General features: G+C 46.1%; 1 protein-coding gene across 1 annotated transcript in view; it reads right to left on the bottom strand.

Annotated features, from left to right (window-relative positions):
* Positions 1-21,671, bottom strand: part of LOC146338036 (digestive cysteine proteinase 2-like) — a 42,764-nt gene that overhangs the window by 9,928 nt on the left and 11,165 nt on the right. Inside the window, exons 3-6 of the mRNA XM_084815742.1 lie at positions 16,160-16,252; positions 11,023-11,195; positions 6,880-7,123; positions 603-798 (exon numbers count right to left, since the gene is read on the bottom strand). Of these exons, the coding sequence (XP_084671868.1) occupies positions 603-798; positions 6,880-7,123; positions 11,023-11,195; positions 16,160-16,252 (706 nt within the window). The remainder of the gene's footprint in view (positions 1-602; positions 799-6,879; positions 7,124-11,022; positions 11,196-16,159; positions 16,253-21,671) is intronic.

Raw genomic sequence — 21,671 nt, forward strand, 5'->3', positions numbered from 1 at the left:
AAATAAATAAAGTAGCCCAGCAGAGCGGCTACAGCTTCATGTAAAGCACAAAAACACCTAAGCCTTAATTTAAGTGAAGGTGCAGCCCTCGAAAAGACCCTGATGCTGGGAAAGACTGAAGGCAAAAGGAGAAGGGGACGGCAGAGGATGAGATGGCTAGATAGCACCACTGATGCAATGAATATGGACTTGAGCATGCTCCGGGAGAGAGCGCAGGACAGGAAGGCCTGGCGTGCTACGGTCCATGGGGTCACGAAGAGATGGACACGATTGAACGACTGAACAACAACAACAAGCAGCCCTCAAACCCTGCATTAAAATGGCAGGGCTGAGCCCTGGTTGGTACATTTGAAATAATAAAGAAGACAAAAGAGTGCATCCAAGCAAGTGCTGAGTACACCCTTCCTTTCCCCCCAGCAACCATCATCAGTTCCACACACTGGGCATTTTGGAAAAAGACGTCTAGGTTGGAGGATGAGATTCTGTCCAAGCAAACCGAGGCTGCTTAAATGCCTCTTGATGATTCTCCATCTCTTTTCTCCTCTGTTGTTTCAGCCACCCCCCCACCTCTCTGCCTCTCCCTGCCCTGTAAGCCCCCACACCTCATGTTGTGGGTGAAAGTGTGCTTCCTGTGTTCCATCTCACGCTCCGTGTCATAGGTCTTCCCAAACCGTTTCCTGTAATGGTGGAACAGCTGGTGGGCCCGGTCCTCCTGCCCCCCGACAAAATCTTCCATGGGGTTGGCCATGATGTAGTGTTCTGCAGAGTCACCTGGCAATGCATCACATATCCTCGTTTCTAGGCAGAAAAACACACACAGGCAGATGTCAGCACGCACACAGGCTCTTCAAATTTTCACTAACCTGGCGCCCTCTGGATGGTTTAGACTTCAAATCCCATCCACCCCTGCCAGCATGGTCAATGGTCAGCAATCCTGGGAGCTGAAGTCCCAAAGGTACTAGGTCGGGAAAGGCTGCCAGAAGTTTAGATGAACAGCGTGGGACCATGGAACCATCAGTGCCAGCCCAACCATTAGGCAGAGTGAGGCAGCTGCCTCAGGCAGCAGATGCTAGGAGGCAGGGAGAATCATAGAATAGTAGGGTTGGAAAGGGGCATATAACACTATCGAGTCCAATCCAGAGCCACAGATAAGTCTGAGGATAGGGTAGTGTGTGCCACATGGACTACCTACACCCTCCTAAGCTTGCCTGATGCCCTCAGATACCGTGGGGGATGCTATTCCATCAGCAGTGATGAAATAAGGTTCAACTAACAAGTCTGGTTGGCTTTTGTACCAAGAATGTGAAGGAGGGCGCCATCTTGTTCTTTGACTCAGGTGGCAAAATGTCTTGGGCTGGCCTTGGACTTCCTTCTCCCTCCTGAATCAGCTTATTAGACCATAGGAAGAGCCATGCTGGATCAGACCAAGGGTCCATCTAGTCCAGCATTCTGTTCACACAGTGGCCAACCAGCTGTCGACCAGGAACCCACAAGAAGGGCATGAGTGTAACAGCACCCTCCCACCCATGTTCCCCAGAAACCGGTGTACAAAGGCTCACTGCCTCTGGTACTGTTCAGGAGGAGCATCAACTGAGGATCTGCTCCAGATGCCCCCAGCTTCAGAAGTTAGTTGGTTGGCTACTAGGGATAATGCCTTCTCCGTAGCGGCCTTCTAACTATGAAATGCCCTTCCCAGGAGCATTCATTTGATGCCTACTGTCCTAACCTTTAGGTGCATTAGAGCTGCTTGATTCTCTCCTTCTCCCCTCCCCACCCACGCTTCTCTGAAATATTCTGAAAACCTCCTAAACATAACACTGTGGTCCACTCCACCACCTTCTCTGGATTCAGCAGGTCTCACCAGGCTTAGGTCTGGAGTTGAACAAAAAACACACGGAAGAAGCTGCTAGGTTTGCGGCTTGGCTGTTGACTTCACAGCTCACCTCATACATTTTGTTGCATACCATGTGAATGCGTCAGTCATGCTAAGTGTGTTTCGTGCCATGTGAATGCGTCAATCGTGCTAATAATGTAACACACAGCACTTAAGCACACACAGTTTTAAAACCGCCACACAGGAAGGAGCTTCCTGAGGCAGTTAACATTAACTGCAGTTTCTGACAGGACTGTAGTGTGTCCTCCATTGGAAAAGATATACGTCTTCAGACTGTTTTCCCCAAGACCGTATTATGCTAGGGCCAAACACCAGCTGACATGCGAGTTCATGTAATGGTAGTCCAATGCCTTTGGAGATCAGGAAAAATTGCTTCCGCTTTCATTCAGCCCATTGCTCTGCTTCCCTGGCCCCCCTCCCCCAAGCAGCTTTTCAGTCGTGTAGGGCTTTAAACACAAGCATATTTGAACCCTCAATGGGAGTGGGGAGGAAGCTTCTAAGGGGGATTTGGAGAACTGCCCCCACCAGAAGTGTTTTTTCCTCATCTAAATGGGTCAGGAGTCAATTATTACCTGCATTTTGGGAAGGATCCTAGCTCAGCGGTAGAGTACTTGTTTGGCATGCAAAACATCCCAGAATCAATCCCTGGACAATGCCAATTCTTATGTTCCACAATATGTGCGTGATGCGCTGTTTGAGCCCTTCCATCTCCCCCTAACTAAGGAGGTAAGACGTATACAGTGTTGTGTGCAAGTTCGGCAGCACAGACCATGCTACTCTCGCTCACCCTATGATTTCGCAGGGGTATCATGGGGACTAGTGGCATGGAAATCACCCAGTTATGGGGATTTGATATGCTGATTCAATGCATCTGAACCCCTGATAGTCACCCCATGTGGATACACCTTTAGGTGCAGGTAGCCTTTCCGTACCTTGCATAAAATATCTGAATTTTACATATTCTGATTCAGTGCTGGCTCCAGGTTTTTGAGGGCCCTTGGGCAAGGCACTCTCAATGGGCCCCCTCCCTCAGTGAGTCTACCTTCTCAATGCCATTCTCACCAGCTGCTATTGCTCCTCATCCTTTCTCATCACTGCTGAGAGAGGTAGAGAGCCAGTAAGCAAACAGGCAATGGCATTTTCTGCTCCTCCATCTCACCACCGCCGTTGTCTGGGCCAGAGCAAGAGGCAGGTGAACAAGCAAGTTGCAATGGTGAAGAGGAGCAGCAAGTCCAGGGGACTCTTGCAAGCGGTCCCCTGCTGGAGTGTGGGCCCTTGGCAAGTGCCCAACCATGCTTACTCTTGATGCCATTCTGACTTGACTTTTATACAGGTTTCAAAACGCAGTATCTTAGTAGGCCACAGGGCAGGGCAAAGGTTCATAAAACATAAAATACAAGATACTTCCAGGTGAACTTAAGCAAGAGAACCATGCAGGGTGTGGAGGTTGTGCCTTGGGGCCTTTCGGCACAACCCATGAAAAGATGTCCCAATCACATTGTATAATATCTATGCTAGTTCTACTTGGCTGTCAAAGCCAATGGTGTGATCTCTTGTTGGCATGTAAAATGTGAGAAGGAAGAGAGGGAGGGGCCTTGGTTTCAACTTTTGCATCAAAACCACATCTGTAAGTGTTTGAATTAGAACTGCACCAGAATTTTTCAGAACAGATTTTTCTGACAATCTTCTTTTTCACCCCTTCCCCAGGAAAAAAAGAAAAAAAAGAGGGCATTTTTGCAGAATATTCTTCAAATATATTTTCTGCTTTTTTTGTGGTGGCTGCCATTTCCCCACACCCCATAAAGCCATAGAACAATGCAAGGTCTGGGGCATTGTGTGGGATGCAAAACAGTGGCCAGGTTGCCAATACAGTTTCCCCTGCTTGCAGCAGTACCAGAAGACCGTAGGGGGGGGGGGGACCCTGCCGCTGCCTAGCCCCTAGGAAACCGTTGAAGAATTTCTCCCCCTCCCCTGGAGAATATTTGGCAAAATGGTATCCCCAATTTTGCTGCCCATAATAGGGTGGAGAATTTCAAGAAGACAGTTTCACTCAACTCTCATTTTAAATTCAGAGGAAAGCTGCAGTTGTGAATAGAGAATATTCCTACATAAACAAGAAGAGGCATAAGAAGCTTAAAAAGCAGCCAAAAGCAGAGAGGCAGTTACTCTATATGGAAACAGTGAGTAGGCAGGATGAAAATCTGGTGGCTTAATGAAAATCTGGTGGCTTAATGAAAATCTGGTGGCTTAAAGCTGTGTGCAGTCTCCTTTCCTGTCAAAGTTTCTGAAAAACAGGTTTCCCAAGGTGCTTTGGCCATAATCCAGCACAGGGTTAAACAAGTGTAAATTCATGGATTTCAATTAGTGCCAGCTCCAGGTTTTTAGGGCTCTTGGGCAAGACACCCTCAATGGGTACCTCAGCACACGCCCAACCATGCTTACCCTTTACCCCTGATTTCAATGGACCTTTCAATTGTCACTTTGGGGCCTTTGAGCTAAAACCCTTCCTCGGGAAAATCCGTCACTTTAAAAACAACACAGGAGTGAATAAAGAATTGCTGCTTGTACCGACAGAAGTGTCAGGATTGATTCCGGGTGTATGGAGATAGTTAGCAGTTCAGATTCAGAAGGGGACCAGCCAGGACCGGAGGAGGCATCTTCCCGAGCAAGTTCAGATATGGATAGGTGTGCTTCTCAGGAGGCTAACACCCACATGGCTGAGCCTGAAGCCCCCCCCCCCGAGAATCCAGGAGGAGGAGGAGGAAAGCGCGAGGCATGACCTGAGGGATGCTAGACTGCGGCACAGGGCGAAGCGGGAAAAGTTAAGAGGCGGAGCTCAGATGGTCGACCCGGTTGGCAATGCGTGAAGGTCGACGTAGGGGAGCATCACTGGAAGGCAGAGGTTTCCCTCCCTAAGTTATTCTAGTCCCTATTCAACTGCTGGCAACATCGTAGCTCCCATTTGGATCCCCTGCTGTTATTCCTTTGCAGCCTGAGAGTCTTGGGTGATTTGCATCTGTAATGACCCTGTTGATAGTGAATTAAAGGCGTGAGACTGAAGCCTCTCTTCTTGTGTGTGTGCATGAGGAAGGTGGGGGCCAAGGGAACGTGACAAAAAGGTTAATGTGTGTCCTGAAAGCATCTTCACTCTGTCAAACCCATTTACCCATTCAAACAAACAGGGTTTGTTCCTCCACTTAAAAATATTATCTTGCATATATTTACATCTTATAATAAAAACATATGTTCAAAACCATATTGTATATTTCACGTGATATATTCGAGGCTTTCAGAAAGGGTAATCAACTCTGCTGCTGCTGCTGGTTTTTATTACTTGAGTAATGTTTTCAGTATTTTTACTGTTTATTTTTATTATGCAGGGGGTTTTATGCTTGTATATCGGTTTGGGTGCACTGGCGGAAGAAGCAACTCAATACTCTAAATAAAATAAGAGGGGTGATCAGAAAAGAGCATGTATGTGGCATTAACGGATCACCCTATCCACAGACAACTGGCCAAGGATCAAGATGTTTCAGCTACAGGAGGGTGGATTTCGCTAAAGACACGGAGGAAGAACATCGCAACCACTATAACAATTCGCCAAAGGAATAAGCTCAGCAATGGAACCTGGTGGCTCCGATGCCAGTGGGGCGGTGAATCCGCTCCAGGTTTCATCAGAACTCTAAAGGAGCTATCTAAGGTGCACCTTGGAGAGCTCCTTTAAAGTTTTGACTGGTTCTGACTGAAACCCAGAGAAGATTCACTGCCCCACTGACATTGGAGCCACCAGGCTCCACTGAAGCCCAGCCTGTGCTGTTGATGCTTTTCGATGAATGTCTGCTAGAAATGATTTGGGGCAGAAAACCCTGTCTGAAGGCGGTGGCTTGGACTAGATGTTGACTGTCACAGAAGGGGCATTTTGCCAAATTTTGTGATACAGAGCCTGTTAGTTCTTGGCCCCCCGAGTGCATCTGTCCTGCATGTTTAAGAACACAGATCAGCCTTCCCCTTTCTGGTGCCCTCCAGATGTGTCAGACCGCGACTTCCATAATTTCCAGTAAGCATGTCCAATGGCTGGCTGGGAATGCTGGAAATTACCATCCAAGACATCTGGAGGACATCAGGTAGAGGAAGGCTGACCTAGATCTTCCCTTCACATTTGATGCACTTGCTCTGGAGAACATTCATGTAACAGAGGATGTTAACTTCCAATGGAGGAAGTTACCATCCAAGACATGTTCCATCCAAGACATGTTCCCCTGCTGGAAGTTACCTTCCAACAAAGGAAGTTACCATCCAACACATCTGGAGGACATCAGGTAGAGGAAGGCTGACCTAGATCTTCTCTTTACATTTGATTCACTTGCTCTGGAGAACACTCATGTAACGGCCGTGATTACTATGTGTGAAATGGCTCTTAGGGTATAGGGCCTAGTTCTGTTCCTTACTTGGAAAGCATGTATGGTGAGAATATAGGAAGCTGATACATTGCCCATCTAGCATAGTATTGCCCACTCTGGGTAGTATCCAATGTTAGTCCTACTTAGAGTAGACCCATTGAAATGAATAGGATTTAAGTTAGTCATGACTAACTGAAGTCCCATTCATTTCAATGGGTCTACTCTAAGTAGGACTAACATTGGATACTACCCTCTGACTACCAGCAGGTCTCCATCAGAGCCCTTTCCTACCACCTGCTCCCTGATATGTTTAAATTGGGATTGAACCTGGGACCTTTGGCACGCAAAGCATGTGCTCGACCACTGAGGTACGGCCCTCCCCTTTTCAATGATGTCGACTTGGATGGAGACATGGCTCCAGTCTCAGCTCCGCCATGAAGCTCGGCGCCCTGCCTGAGGCCACATACTGTCAGGTTAGACTGCCCTGCAGGGTCATTGTGTAGGTACAAGGGAGAGGCTCAACAATGCTTCCCAACCCAGAATTATGCGGAGTTAAGGGTGCGATCCAATAAGGGTCTTACTCACCATTAGGCCTCAGGACAAAGACGGAAGATGGAAAGCTATTGGAGAACTCGGTGTAATCGATTTCATACTTGTCGTAGTGGGATCCCAGCAAATTGTTGAAGCCCCTCATCTCGTAGTGCACAGGCGAGACGCCACAGCTGGTGTTGGTCACCCACATGGTGTAGATGTTCTTCTTGTGGCCCCAGGAGGAAATGTTCTGCCATACGCTGCAGTATTGGCCTTTGTAGTATTCTTCCCTTATGTGCTGGAGTGGAAACAGTGGACATGAAAAGAGGAGGTTGCCTTATAAACAGGCCAGACTCTTTGCCTATCTCATTTGCCATTGGCTTCTCCAGCCTTCCCCAACCTGGTGCCCTCCAGAAGTTTTGGACCACAACTCTCAGCATTCCCAACCACTGGCCATGCTGGCTGGGACTGATGTTGATGTCCAAAACATCTAGAGAGCACCAGGTTGGGGAAGGCTGGTCATCTCCAACTGGCAAACAAGAGGTCCTTCCCCATCACTTGCTACCTAATCCCTCTTTCTTTTTTTAGCTGGAGATGAACCTGGGACATTCTACATGCCAAGGATAAGCTCAACCACTGAATTTTGGTTCCTCCCCCAAACTGGCACATTTATTTTTATGGTAAAAATCAGTGATTGCTGAACCTTCTACCTTCGGGGAACCCCTTTCCATATAATCTCATCAACTAACAGAGCTTACTGGTGGGAGAGAGAGAGAGAGAGAGAGAGAGAGAGAGAGAGAGAGAGCAGGGCCTCTGAGGACAATCTTAAGACCCAGGCAGGTTCATTTGAGAGCAGGCAGCCCTTCAAACAACCTAGCCCCAAACTGTTTAAGGACTTAAACATTTAAAATCAGCATTTTAAATTGCCCCAGAAACGACAACCAGTGAGACAAGAAGCAACAACCAGGGCACCTTTTCCTGCAAGCTGGCCTTAGTGGGAGCTCATGGATAGGAGACTGTTTCCTTCAGTTTTATTTATTTACTAAAAATGATTTTCAGGCTGCCTTTGGGGGTAGAGCCCTCTGAAACTGGTACATAAGATTAAAACAATACAGAACTATGCCAAACAAATGAGTTAGAAAATCAATCAATAAAAAGGCTAAAAAAGAGATAACACCAATAAAATCTGCAGCCGACAGACTACGGAAAGGCCAGTGAAAGCAAGTGATTCTTCACAGCTTTCCAGAAGACCTGCGAAGAAGAGGCCTGATGAACTGTTGATGGAAGCCTATTCCAGGGGTGCGGGGGCCCCACCGAAAAAGTCCTCCCCCTTGTGCTCACCAGCCTAACTACCCTTGCCGGTGAACAGGTGAGAAGGACCTCTGCTGATGACCTCAGAGTGTGGGCAGGCTGGTACGGGAGAATGCAGTCCTTCAAGTAACTTGGGCCCAAACCAGTTCAGGGTTTAAAGGTTAAAACCAGCACTTTAAATTGGGCTAGAAAACGCACTGGCAGCCAGTGCAGCTGATGCAGTCTTGGTGTTTTATGAGCTGACCACTCAGCCCTCCCCAATATCCAGACATCTGTATTCTGCAACAGTCGAAGATTCCGAGCCATCTTTAAAGGCAGCCCCACATAGAGCAAATTACAGTAGAATAGGTGGGGAACCTCTGCATTTTAAATGAGGCACCCATCACAGCTTGGGGAAGGCAACGTTCGTCCAGAGGAAGGAAGGGGGCATTTATCAGAGGAGTGTTTATCAGAGAGAGAGAGAGAGAGAGCCGAATTGGGAAAAAAAGAAGATAAGGGGAGACACGATAGAGGTGTATAAAATTATGCATGGTGTGGAGAATGTGGATAGGGAGACATTTTTCTCCCTCTCTCACAATACTAAAACCCAGTGGGGTCATCCCATGAAGCTGATTGGTGGGAGATTCAGAACAGATAAAGGAAAATCTTCTTCATATATCATAGTTAAACTATGGGATTTCCTACCACACGATGTAGTGATGGCCACCAATTTGGATGGCTTTAAAAGGGGGTTAGATAAATACTTGGAAGAGAAGGCTATCAATGGCTACTAGTCCTGATGGCTATATGCTCCCTCCAGTACCAGAGGCGGTACACCAGTTGCTGGGGAACATGGGCAGGAGGGTGCTGTTGCATGCATGTCCTTCTTGTGGGTTCCTGGTCAACAGCTGGTTGGCCACTGTGTGAACAGAATGCTGGACCAGACGGACCCTTGGTCTGATCCAGCATGGCTCTTCTTATGTTCTTCCCCATAGGAATGTCTGAGTTTCCTAATGCTCTGCTTGTATATTTGCACATGGAACAGAAGCTTCCAGCCAGCTAGCCAGCTGCCATCTACCGGACAGAAGAACTGTCCCAGGTAATCCAGTGCATGCAGCTTGTAGTTGAGCTCTACTAGCCTGTCTGCCTAATGTTTCGAGAGGTATATTCTGAGGTGATGAGGGTCTAGAGCAAAGACAGGAAACCTCCAGCCTGCCAGCCAATGCTGCCAATAGGTCAGACTATCCACACACAGAGGGGTTCCTGCCTCTCTCTGCACAGAGTTCCTCTGTGCAGAGACAGACAAGAGTGATCACTCTTGCCTGTCTCTGCATAGAGAATTTCTCCATGCAGAGACAGGGATGACAACAAGGGGGAAGACTTTGGGCAAGGCCCACCCCTGACATCCTCTGGCCCCCAAGAGCTGAGCTGGAATGTAATCTGGCCCCCGGGGGTGAAACAGTTCCCTACCCCTGGCCTAGAGTTCCACATTGGCCTCCCTGCTTGCTGAATTCTCTAACACGAAGATAAAAAAAGAACCTTTTCCCACTTCTGTTACACGCTCTGTATAGGGCAGTAGCTCAGTGTAGGTAATAACCTCCCCACAAAATTAAGTAACTACTGGACATTGCCAAAACATATATTTAAAAGAAGACTTCGCTGTATTGCACCACCCAGAATTAGCTGAATTAAGCAATTCCTTATTAATGAGAAATTGCGGTGTCCAGCAGACGCAAAGCAAAAGTCTTTGCTGAATGAGATGCAGCCTAAAATCCATAGATGCTAAAGGTAGATGCCAAAGTGGTGATCCACTGATTAGGCATTTTGTGGTGGTGCCCACAGCATGTTCTCAAATTCCCAAATGTGCCCACAGGTCCAAAAAGTTTGGGGATTCCTGTAGTAGAAGGATATGCCCCCCCCCCAATGACATGGGGGTTACAGGAACATACAAGCCAAAACAAAGATGATGTTGGTCTGAAGTTACTCAAGAAATCTTACTGTGCCATGGCATAAACGGCACAGAAAAAAGGAGATAAAAATTGCACTGATGTGCCTATAACTATCTGACAAGGATGGTGCTACACAAGAAGAGGGAAGAGGAGCTGTCTGACGTGTCATTCCAGAGAGAGAGATGAAAGCAAGAGATATGCAGTGTTTGCGTCACTAAGGATCAAAGTAGGTGTTACTCATAACATATGCTGGCAAATGCTTATCCATTCCACCCCTCCCCTCCCCACGTATGAAAAACAGCAGTGGGAGGGTGCACATTTGACCAGAGGAATGGTGGAAGGAGAAAGGATGCTCAACCCTTCCCCCTCAGGCTGTTCCCCCCCCCCAAATCACCCCCCTTCCCAGCTACATTTTCACCCCAGGGAAAAACTTGATGAAAACTCTGATGAACTTCATTAAGTTTGGCTTCAACAGGCCTTGGCTGTGCACAAGCCGTTCTGTATATTTCCATGTATGCCGCACTTTCCATTGCCAAAATGTTTTATAACCTGAATTTTATTTTGTCTGGACAAAGGAGCACCCTGTAAGGGAGATCACATTTACCAAGGAGCAGCTAAGGATAAGAGCAGAGGAGGCTGGTGGCTCCCATGTCAGTGTGGCAGTGAACCGCTCCGGGTTTCAGTCAGAACTAGGCAGAACTCTAAAGGAGCTATCCAAAGTACAGAGTTAGGGGGTATAGTGAAGCACCTTGGAGGGCTCCCTTAGAGGTCTGACTGGTTCTGACTGAAACCTGGATTCACTACCCCACTGACATCGGAGCCCCCAGCCCCCACTGGATAATAGGGAGCGCCTTTTCCCAAAGGCCACACGGCAACTCCAGAACAGGCTTTCCAGGTCCAACTCCAGCAATGATGCTGCCCCTTTCTTCTCTTCAGCTGGTGTGCAGTCACAGCTTACCTTGAAGCCTGTCAAGTCGGGAAAGACCCTTTGTGGCTTTATGTGTTTGTGTTTGGTGCCGTTCAGCTGAAAACACTTCTCAGTGTTCACCACCTTTTCCGTGGTCGCCGGTGTTATCTTGAACATGGTGCCATACGGTTTCACGCATCCCAGCTGCAAGGTCACCACCTGGCCTGCACAAGGGCAAGGAAACACATCAGTGCGAGAATTCAAGGGGAGAGGACCAGATCTCAATGGTAGGGCACCTGTTTTGTGTGTAGAAGGTCCCAGGTTCCATCCCCGCCATCTCCTGTTAAAAGGATCAGTTAGCAGGTGATGGGGAAGACTCTGCAGGAGAGTTGCTGCTAGTAGGAGTAAACAATACTGGCATAACAAGAGCCCTGCTGAGTCAGTCCAAGAGTCCATCTAGTCCAGCATTCTGTTCACACAATGGCCAACCAGCTGCCCACAGGAAATCCACAAGCAGGATACAAGTGCAACAGCACCCTCCCACGCATGTTCCCCAGCTACTGGTGTACAGAGGCTCACTGCCTCTGATCCTGGAGGTTGCACAGAGCGATCAGGACTAGTAGCCATTGATAGCCTTCTCCTCCGTGAATTTGTCCAATCCCCTTTTAACGTCCTCCAAAGCGGTGGCCATCACTACATCTTGTGGAAGTGAATTCCATAGTTTAACTTCGTGCTGCATGGAGAAGTCCTTCCTTTTATCTGTCCTGAAACTCCCAAGATGGCCTAGACAGGCAAATTAGTGCTGGACCTAAATATTCAGCCCAGGCAATTTTTTGGGATATTTCAAAGGGGGTGGTGATAAAATTGTCCCCTAATTTTTGGGGGGTGATATTTGGGGCTTTGGAGAAATATCTCATATTTTGTGTGTGGGGGGGGACACATTGTGATTGACTGCAACCCTCTGTTGCCTTGTATGTCATGGTAAGCCATCCCTCCCCCAAATTTCTCCAACAACGACCCCCCGCCCCCAAGTTCCTGACTGCATGGAGTACTGTATCTGCTTTTGGCCCAAAGCGGTTATAGCCTCTCTTCAGGCCTTCCCCATCAACACAGGGAGGCCAGGGTGGAGTCGGTGAGGCCTAATCATGAGTTCCCATGTCCTCTCCATGCTTAGGGCTTTCAAACATGGAACAGCTTCCGTTTGCTTAGATCAGGGGTTGTCAAACCTCTTTTAGCTCAAGGGCCAAATTTCATTTCGGAGAAGCTCTGAGGGCTGCATTCCAGTGGTTGTCGGGGCTAAAGGCAAAAGAGGTGGAGCCAAAATGCCAAAAAGACTGGCCTACTTTAGCTTAAGGTGGTTACTGCCAGTAACTAAGCCTTAGGAGAGGCATTTTTAGCATGGGGAAAAAACATGCACAAGCCAGGAAGCCACCAGCAGTCAGGGGAAAGGGCTGGTTTCAGAGGAAGGGGGCGTGGCCATCTGGGGAACCCTGGAGGGCCAGATCTGGATTCCAGGTGGGCTGGAGTTGGCTCACGGGCCTGAGGCTCAACACCCCTGGCTTAGATCGTAAGAGGTCCTGCTCAGAGGGCTTCCAGCTTCAGAGGATAGGCAGATGGCAAATGGGTCAGAGCATTTCCTGCAATGACACCCCATGCCTGAAACACCTTCCGCAGAGGGATTTGCCTGAGGCCTTTGGTTCTGCTTTTAGGTATTAGAAGCTGCCTTATGCCGAAGTCAGATTATCCATCCATCTATCTCAGTATTGTCTATACACAGACTGGCAGCAGCTCTCCAGGGTTCCAGAGAGGAGCCTTTCCCAGCAGAGATGGGAAAAACAGCGGTTTGTCCCTGTGGGAATTAAACCTAAGATCTTCGGCATGCAAAGCATGTATTCTACCCCTGAGCTAAACCCCAGACTCTCATTCACCAACACTTTTACGGATGATCTTTTACTGCATCAGGGTTTTCTTTTATTGTAGACCAAATTTATTTTGCGTTGATTACCATGATGATAATAACAGCGACTTGTTTTTTACTTTAACTCTCAGATTTAAACTCTATTTAATTTTGGGGTGCTGCAAGTTGTGTTTTGTTGCCATATTTAATGCTGATTTTGACGTTATGGTTTTAAGTTTTATTTTGAATTGGAGAAATTAAAACACCAAAGAGAAATTGAGTTGGAACAATTAAAACAAAAAGAGACAGAGAGGTGGAATTAGAAAGGATTAAATTGGAAAAAGAGAAAATGTTGAGGAAGGATAAAAGGAGAATTGAGGCGGAAACCAGACCTCCTAAATTATCCCCAAAGGATTTCACCCCATATGAGGTTGCTGAAGATCCACAAGTGATGGCCGCATTGGGATAAGAAGAAAAAAAAAAGGTTTTATTAAGTCACATTTTCGGTGGGATCCAAAATAAAGAGGCTTTATTTCCTCATAAACCACAGAATAATAAAGTGATAGAGACATTTTTAGTCACAGGAGTTGACAAGGAAGAAAGAGTGCCCTAAGGAAAACAAACAGCGATCCTTAAACCTATCTCAAGAAAACCCAAGTAGTAACATCGTTTGGGTGAAGAAAACTCTTGAGGGAAACGGAGTATTTAAGCATGAGAAAAGAAGGACTCCTAGATAAATGTACGAGTTTAAAATCTCCCTTATGAGGGAAAGTCAGCGGATGAATTAAAATTGATGTTAATAGATCACCTCAGAGGCCGGGGTGCTGGAGACAAATTTATGTTTGTTTATTGTAAGCTGCCCAGAAAATGTTACATTATGGGGAAGCATACAAATGTCATAAATAAAATAAAAAATATTAACTTTTTACTGTGAGCCACGTTGGGCACAGATGTGCAGAAAAGCGCAACTAAAATTATCAAGGGGCTGGAGCATCTCCCCTATGAGAGAAGGTTACCACAGCTGGGATTGTTTAGCTTGGAAAAAAGAAGGGTAAGGGGAGACATGATAGAGGTGTACAAAATTATGCATGGTGTGGAGAATGTGGATAGGGAGACATTTTTCTCCCTCTCTCAAAATACTAGAACCCAGGGTCATCCTATGAAGCTGATTGGTGGGAGATTCAGGGCAGAGAAAAGGAAGCCCTTCTTCACACAGTGCAGAGTTAAACTGTGGAACTCGCTACCACAGGATGAAGTGATGGCCACCAATTTGGATGGCTTTTAAAGGAGGTTGGACAAATTTCTGGAGGAAAAGGCTATCAATGGCTACTAGTCTTGATGGCTGTGTGCTACCTCCAATACCAGAGGCAGTGAGCCTATGTACACCAGTTGCTGGGGAACATGGGTGGGAGGGTGCTGTTGAGCTCATGCCCTGCTTGTGGGTTCCTGGTCGACAGCTGGTTGGCCACTGTGTGAACAGAATGCTGGACCAGACGGACACTTGGTTTGATCCAGCAGGGCTCTTCTTATGTTCTTATGTGAAAAGGCAAGATAGAAAGTATTTTAAATAAATTATGTACAGTAGGTACATAATTAATTTGGAAGAGCAGAGACGTGACATGGGCAATCCCAAAAAAGAATGTCCACAGGCTACTCTGTGCTCATATTTCAGCAGGGCTCATATAAATGAGGACTATCCAGTGATTATGTGCTATTTTCAGTTAAAATTTAAATTAATTTAAAAGTGTAAATTAAAATAAAATGTAAATGAATTTGCAGATTGCTAAATCATAAGAGCAAGTTTGAAGTCTTGAAGGAAGCATAAGAACTTACAGTTTAGTGAAGAAAATCAGCCACTCATTGTTAAAAGGAAAAACTATGTTTAATAATATCAAGGCTTCAAAAAACAAACAAAAGCATAACATTTCATTGTTGCCTCCCGAATTAAATATGTCTCCCACCCCATTAGTTGAGGATTCAGCCCATTTGATTAAGTTTAAGACTTACAGTCTCGGCATATAAACTCTATTTAGAGGCTACTGTGGGAAGTTCATTTATAGTACAAGAATATTAGAGGCAACTACTTAGGTTCATATCTAAATGCACCTATTAATAGGACTAGGAGGGCTTTGCAGGATCAAATGCTGTGACCTGAAGGCTCAGGATGCAGAAACCTTGAAAAAGCTAAGGTGGAATAGGTCTGGTCTGTGCCTGGATTGGAGGGCACCTGGGAAACCCATTCACACTATGTTAGGTTTTATTGTGGAAAATAAATGAAATAAAGGTTAACAGAAGCAGAGAGAGAGAGAGAGAGAGACAGACAGACAGACAGACAGAGAGACAGAGACCTGGTTTACATGTAATGAGAAGCCACCATGGGTGATTTTCCCCATGGGGTTTCTTGTCATGGTGCCAGCCACCATTATGAAAATTCAAGCCACAGTGGGGGCACACTGTAGCTTGTTGTTACGTGCAAACCCGGCCAGGGTGGGTTGTTGGGGTGGCTAATGAGCCCCGCAGAACCCATGGCCTGTTTTAGGGTTGCAGGTGGCTTGTTAACTACCCCAACAACCCACCCTGGCCGGGTTCACACATAACGACAAGCTATGGTACGCCCCCTACCACACCTTGAATTTTCAAAATGGCAGCCAGCACCACAAATAGAAACCCACAGGGAAAATCACCCCCGGTGGCTTCTCATTATGTGCAAACCCAGCCAATGACTAGTAAAAGCTCCATAGCTCAGACTAGCTAGCAGTCCTCCTGCAAGCATGCAAGGCTGAGTAGATTCTGTGACAGCTTATATTATGCGATTGCATTACATAAATACAGAAATGGGTATTCATTAAGCCTGATAATCTCAACTTTGCTTCTCTGTTTTAAGAAGGGTGGGTTAAAGACAATGTTTGTAACCCTTAAGAGCAGCCTTTCCCCAACCTGGTGCCCTTCAGATGTGTTGGACTGCAACACCCATCATGCTGGCTGGGAATGATGGGCATTGAAGTCCAACACATCTGCAGGGCACCAGATTGGGCAAAGGCTGCTGAAGACAGAAGCCAGAACATGTGAGAGCAACATCCAGCAAATCTTGGGGAGCGAAGGGGCACAAAGGATTGCAAACAGTCAGGGCGGGGCTTCCATGCCCCTTGGCTCAAAGGGGGACAAATTATGCAAAATAAGCAAATATGCAGAGGTGCCATTTGCACGAGCACATAGAAATCTGATTTGCTCAGCGTTGCACCTGCCTGCACACACACACACCCTTCCCGCTCTCGCGCACCAATTTCTTACCACGGTAGTACTCAATGCGACTCTTGTTTCCAGTAAGGTTGTACCAAGCTTCAAAGGGTTCCTCAATCTCAGCATAAGGGAGGTTGATGATTCCTACAGGACACAAGGGAGAAGCAAGAAACTCAAGTAGTGAATGACATGTTTTGGCTGTTCCTATATTAAGTAGCCCATATGGAGATGGGCCAGTTCTGAAGCTTCCAAGTGGTCTGAAGGTGCATAGCGCAGTTAGGGTGGCCATTTATGCCCTGCTCCCAAAAAGGACACAGATTTTGCATACAATGTGCATATGCTAATTTATGTGTGCAAATGCAAATTTAGGAACCATTATTATTATTTAAACAGAAATAGGCTACATCTCACAATAGTGGGGAAGGCGAATACTGGGCAATAGTGACCTATACACCTGCCTGTGCAGTCTGCTGTCCAGCTGCTAAGTGAAAAGGGTCCCTGTTCTCCCTTTCTTATGGTTCTTTATCTTTCAAGCAGACTTGGATAGGACAGCCCTTCAAATAAAAGATGGCCCTCTGTAAAAGAGGACCACCCTAAATGCGGCCACCTTGCTGAAGCTAAGCAAGTCTGGACCTGGAGACAGAGTTTGGATGGGAGACCATCTGGAGACCCTGTGCCTTCAGCACCATGGTCAAAAGGCGACATACAAATTAGCTGCAACAAAACAGCAGCGCCTAAGGCTACGATGCAAAATGCTCTCATGCTTTTGGACTCGTTCTTCCCCTCTGACTATAAACTTCCTATTTCTAATAGGGGCTCATTGGCCACTTGAGTCATTGCAACAGATCAGGCTGGTAGGCAACCAGGGCCCCCACCAGATATTTTGGCTGACAGCTCCCATAATCCCCAACTATTGGCCATGCTGGATGGTGCTTATGAGAGCTGGGATCCAAAAGCACCAGGTTGCCTTCCCCAGCAATAAATAGGTCAAGATATGTGTGTGTTCATCCTGTAATGAGTGAAAAAAAATGGAACCAAATGGGGCTCACTTGGTTTGATGGTCATTCACTACAAAATAAGTATCAGGAGTAACGAATGGGGTTCATTTCTGTCATCCCATTCACTCGTTTGGAGACAGAGGGCCTTGTCTTCTCCAATGGCAACAGAGCACCTCTTGGTGGCTGCCATTTTATTTTTCCCAGGATTCTGGAGGGAAATGCTGGTTTCCAGGAAGAAAGAAAAATGGCTAAACCCCAGTAGTAGCTACTTATTTTGACATAAGCTCACAAATGAACAAAGAGCTGATCTTATATCCATGTTGGCATGCACAGTGTTTGACAAAGCATTCCCTTTCTGAAGTACTCATTTTCCTGTATTTTTTTACTTGCATTTGGGTTAGCTGGTTCATTTCAACAGCTTACAGTTAGGGTGGCCACTTCTGCATCACCAAGGAAGAAGAAATGCAACCCCCCCCAACTCAAAAAAAAAAAAAAAAAAGGCAAGGGGGTGGGGGAGAAAAGTAAGAAAACCCCAAAATGTTGACAGAGACTTGCTGTTTGCATGAGTGTCAACATTTGCACAAGGGCTGTTGTGCCTGCCTATGTAAAAAGCTGACTTGGGAGACATTTAAATGTCCATAGTTAAAATTGGTTCTTCTAAATAGAGGAACAGATTTTCACAGTGCTGCAAGAATGATTCAGCTCAAAAAACAAGGCTTGAAGAAAGTTGAATTTTCCAGCCCACAAGAATCATGAGGAAAATAAATGATCTCCAAAACATGATATTTAAATTTCACTCAAAGTAATCTTTCTAATTAGGTAGAGCTGCCCTGGTTCTACCAGCACAGGAAGAATTAGAACCATTACATTCACGATCATTTGTCTTTAAAAAAAAAAAAAAAAAAATCTAGTTTTTTTTTTTTTTTTTTAATAACATTGGAGGTTTGGCAATTTTTACTTTTTTAAAAATCTGTGTTAGATATTCTCTCAAGTTCCCATTCTGGTCACAACCGGTGGCTAAGTAGTTGAGGTAGCCACATAGATTACTCATATTCACATGTATAGTGAGAGGGGGGAATATGAATCACAAGTTCCCTTTGAAAAAGAAAAGAAAAGAGCAAATTGTTGTGCTCTCTTATCATCCATTAGTGAAGAAACTCTCAACACTATTTACAAGATAGCACCTGCATTCAGCCAATTAAATTCTGTCTTAATAAACCAAGGTACACATGAGCTTTCAGCACATGCACAGAACCCCTTCACGCCTTCCTTTACATGAGCAGGGAGACAAGCCAGGAAGCCACAGTTAACCATCCCTTCTTGTTATGTCCGAACCAGGAAACTATGGTTAAAGACTTCCAAACAAGTCACGATTTGGAAGCCAACTTTAAACCATGGTTAACTGTGACTTCCTGGCTTGTCTCCCTGCTCATATAAAAGAAGGCGTGAAGGGGTTCTGTGCATGTGCAGAAAGCTCATTTGTGTTAAATGGGAAGCTTGTGCATACCCTGGCTTATTAAGTCATGATAAACCATGGTTTGTTGTGACAGGAACGAACCTACCCTCCACCTGAGCTTGCATGTTCTCCCCTCCCTTTTCCTCCTCTGGTACAGCTGTGAGGAGTTCAGAAGCTTGTGCTTCCACTTTTTAAAAAAATTAACTGAAGCGTGTCATGTCATCCAAACTGGCAGCTGCAGTGGTCTTTTCCAACCATACCACCCAGGACCCTGATAACAGGAGATGCCAGGGATTGATCCCGGGACCTCCCATATTTACCTATTTGGACATTAAGACCTTTATCTGAGGCCCTGTTCTGGGTTCCAAATGAGGCAAGGTAGATGACTTCGCAAGAGAGAGCCTTTTCAGTGGTGGCACTCTGTTTGTGAAATGCTCTCCCCACAGAGGCTCACCTGGCACCTACGTTATGGTCTTTCCAATGCCAGGTGAAGATCATTTTTATTCTCCCAGGCATTTTAAGATCTGTTTTTAGCACTTTATTCTGCTGCTGATTTTAATTTGGTTTTATATGCTAGAATAGTTTTGTTCTTTGCTGCTGGTTTTATCTTGGTTTTATTCTGTGCTGCTTTGTTTTTTATGTTTGGATTTCATGTTTTTTAATGTATTGTACACCGTCCAGAAAACGTTGGCTATTGGGTGGTTTAAAAGTACAGTAAGTAAATAGCATGTGCTTCATGTCTGAGCCACAGATGCTTCCACAGCAAGGACAGGCTACATTTAATCACACATCCACACCTGATGAGAAATCCAGAGATGCAAAAGCATCGTAAAACCCTGAGTCAGAAATAGGTTATAACCAACCCATGCCTGGGTGGGTAACGCGAATGAGAGGGATCCCCTGCCAACTTTCCCATCACTCTACACCCTCAGTCTCTCAAATGTGCAATCTTTGTTCGAGTCTCCCCTGAGCTGAACCAGCTGCTTGAGGATTTTGCCAGGGGGAAGATTTCTGATACATTTCAAAAGATTTAAGCCACAGTGTTCCTTCTAGTTAGAAGAATCAAAGGAAAGTTGAGAGAACTTGGCAGAGTTTTGCTTAACTTTTTTGCAGGTGGCAACAAAAGCAACTCAGCTGCCAAACTGACATCCATAAGACCATGAGAAATTTGCCTTGCTGGATCAGAGCGGAAGCTGATCCAGCATGCGTGTGTGTGCATGTGTACACACACGTACACACACACACGCACACGAGCTGCATCTACTCCTGTCATTTCCCAGGAAGATTTGGTTAAAGTCAATGAAATGGAGTAGAGGTGGAGAAACGCTGTATGAGATGTTGCCACATCACACATCTGCTTTAACCAGGGGGGTGTCTCCATGAGTGATTTACTCTGAGCTGGCTGCATTTGAAGGTCGTTAGGGGTACATGACGCTATGGCCATCCAGCAGCCACTCTGGAGCTTATTGCGGAAAGACCAGATTTCCTGCAACTGCTTAAAGTCCAATTCTTTTCCTTAAGTTGGGTTCTCCGTGGTACAGTTGCTGCGTGCCCCAACCCCCACATTGACCGCGGGTACGCTAGCCCTGCCCAGGGGTGTGCCTTTCACCTTGACCCCAGTCAAGGGGCGTTTCCTGTGTGTTTCCCGTCCCTGCACAGACCCAAAGCTCTTTATTGGGTAACTGCTTTCAACATTAGAATTTGCAATTCCTATTTTTGTAAAACCCACTGTTATGAAGAAACAATTCTGTTTCCAGCAACACAGAAATTAATCTTGGTGGAGATGTGCTCAAGAAGAACACAACACATTTTCACAGAGATGCGCGCGCGCGCACACACACACACACACACACACCTTTAGTGGGCATGCCACAGCTCTCTGGGCAGGGTAGCTCCAATTTGCCGAAGCATCCATGTCTCATTCATACTGCAATTTTGCAAATACTTCCAGAGCTTGTAAGAACAAAAAAATAATCTTAGGAAGGATTTTGGGGCAAATCTGAAAAGTGTGTGTGTGGGGGAATCACATTCCTAAAGTGGCAGCAACCAGAAAGGGAATGGGATTAAGTCACTTTTTATAATTAATACTATAATGCACTTTGTACTTAAGTGCTACTGCTGGATTATTTTCATATTTGTTAAAAACAGATATAATGAGAAGGTGTTTGGTGCCATTAAACGATCCACCTGAAAGAAGCAAATAAACAAGGAGATAACATGGCACCAGATGGAATAGTGAAGGTGTGCTGAATGAAGTGGGGATAGGTTCTCTGCACAAATCAAAACCACACCTCTTTGGGTATGCATGTGTGTGTGTGTTTGGGCGGGGAGACAGAACAGTAGCATAAAGACTCTCTACATCTGTGAAAATAGCACTGCCTCCACCAATGCTCTGTTGCGTTTGTTCATTTTCTTCAGTTGGATTCTCGGAGTTCTGAGAAAAGATGGAACAACCACGGAGGAAACATAGGAGACCAACGACTGGACCATGACATGGTGCAGTTCAGCCTTCACCAAGTAGTAATCAGATTCCTCCACCATGCATCCAGGTATCTGGTACGCTTGTGACCCAATAGAGTAAACACACACACACAATTTTGCGGGGGGGGGGGGTGGCGGTCCAAAAATAAGAGACTGATTACAAGGGTGCTGCAAAGTAGAAGAATCGGACCAGAGCCCTCTTGCCACACATGGTGTTTGGTTGGGAGTTCTGATATGCCAGAGGGATTTGCAGCTCAGCCATCAAAGTCAGTACTCCCATTTTGTGTTTTTGCAACAACAGGAGGGAACCACTTTACCCTATTCCTAAGGGCCCTTCTCTGTTGTCCAAGTAGGACAACCCTTAAGAATTGCCCCCCTCAAGAGGAAATGCATAATCAAAAAGAGGTCACAAGAGGATACATATAAATTACTATAATTTCAACAGAAATATAATACATCTCACCACAGTGGGGAAGACTGTAACCAGGTGATCTGTATGCCTGCTCAGTCTGCTGCCCAGGGCAACTTCAAGGCCCCTGATCTCTCATCTTATGGTTCTTTATCTTTAAACTGGAATTGGACAGGGCAGCCCTTCAAATGGAGGACAGTCATAGGGTTGGAAGTGGCC

Source organism: Heloderma suspectum, chromosome 10 (genome assembly GCF_057233095.1).
Source record: "Heloderma suspectum isolate Gila_16-S chromosome 10, 16-S_ref, whole genome shotgun sequence".
In the NCBI taxonomy this organism is placed as follows: Eukaryota; Metazoa; Chordata; class Lepidosauria; order Squamata; family Helodermatidae; genus Heloderma; species Heloderma suspectum.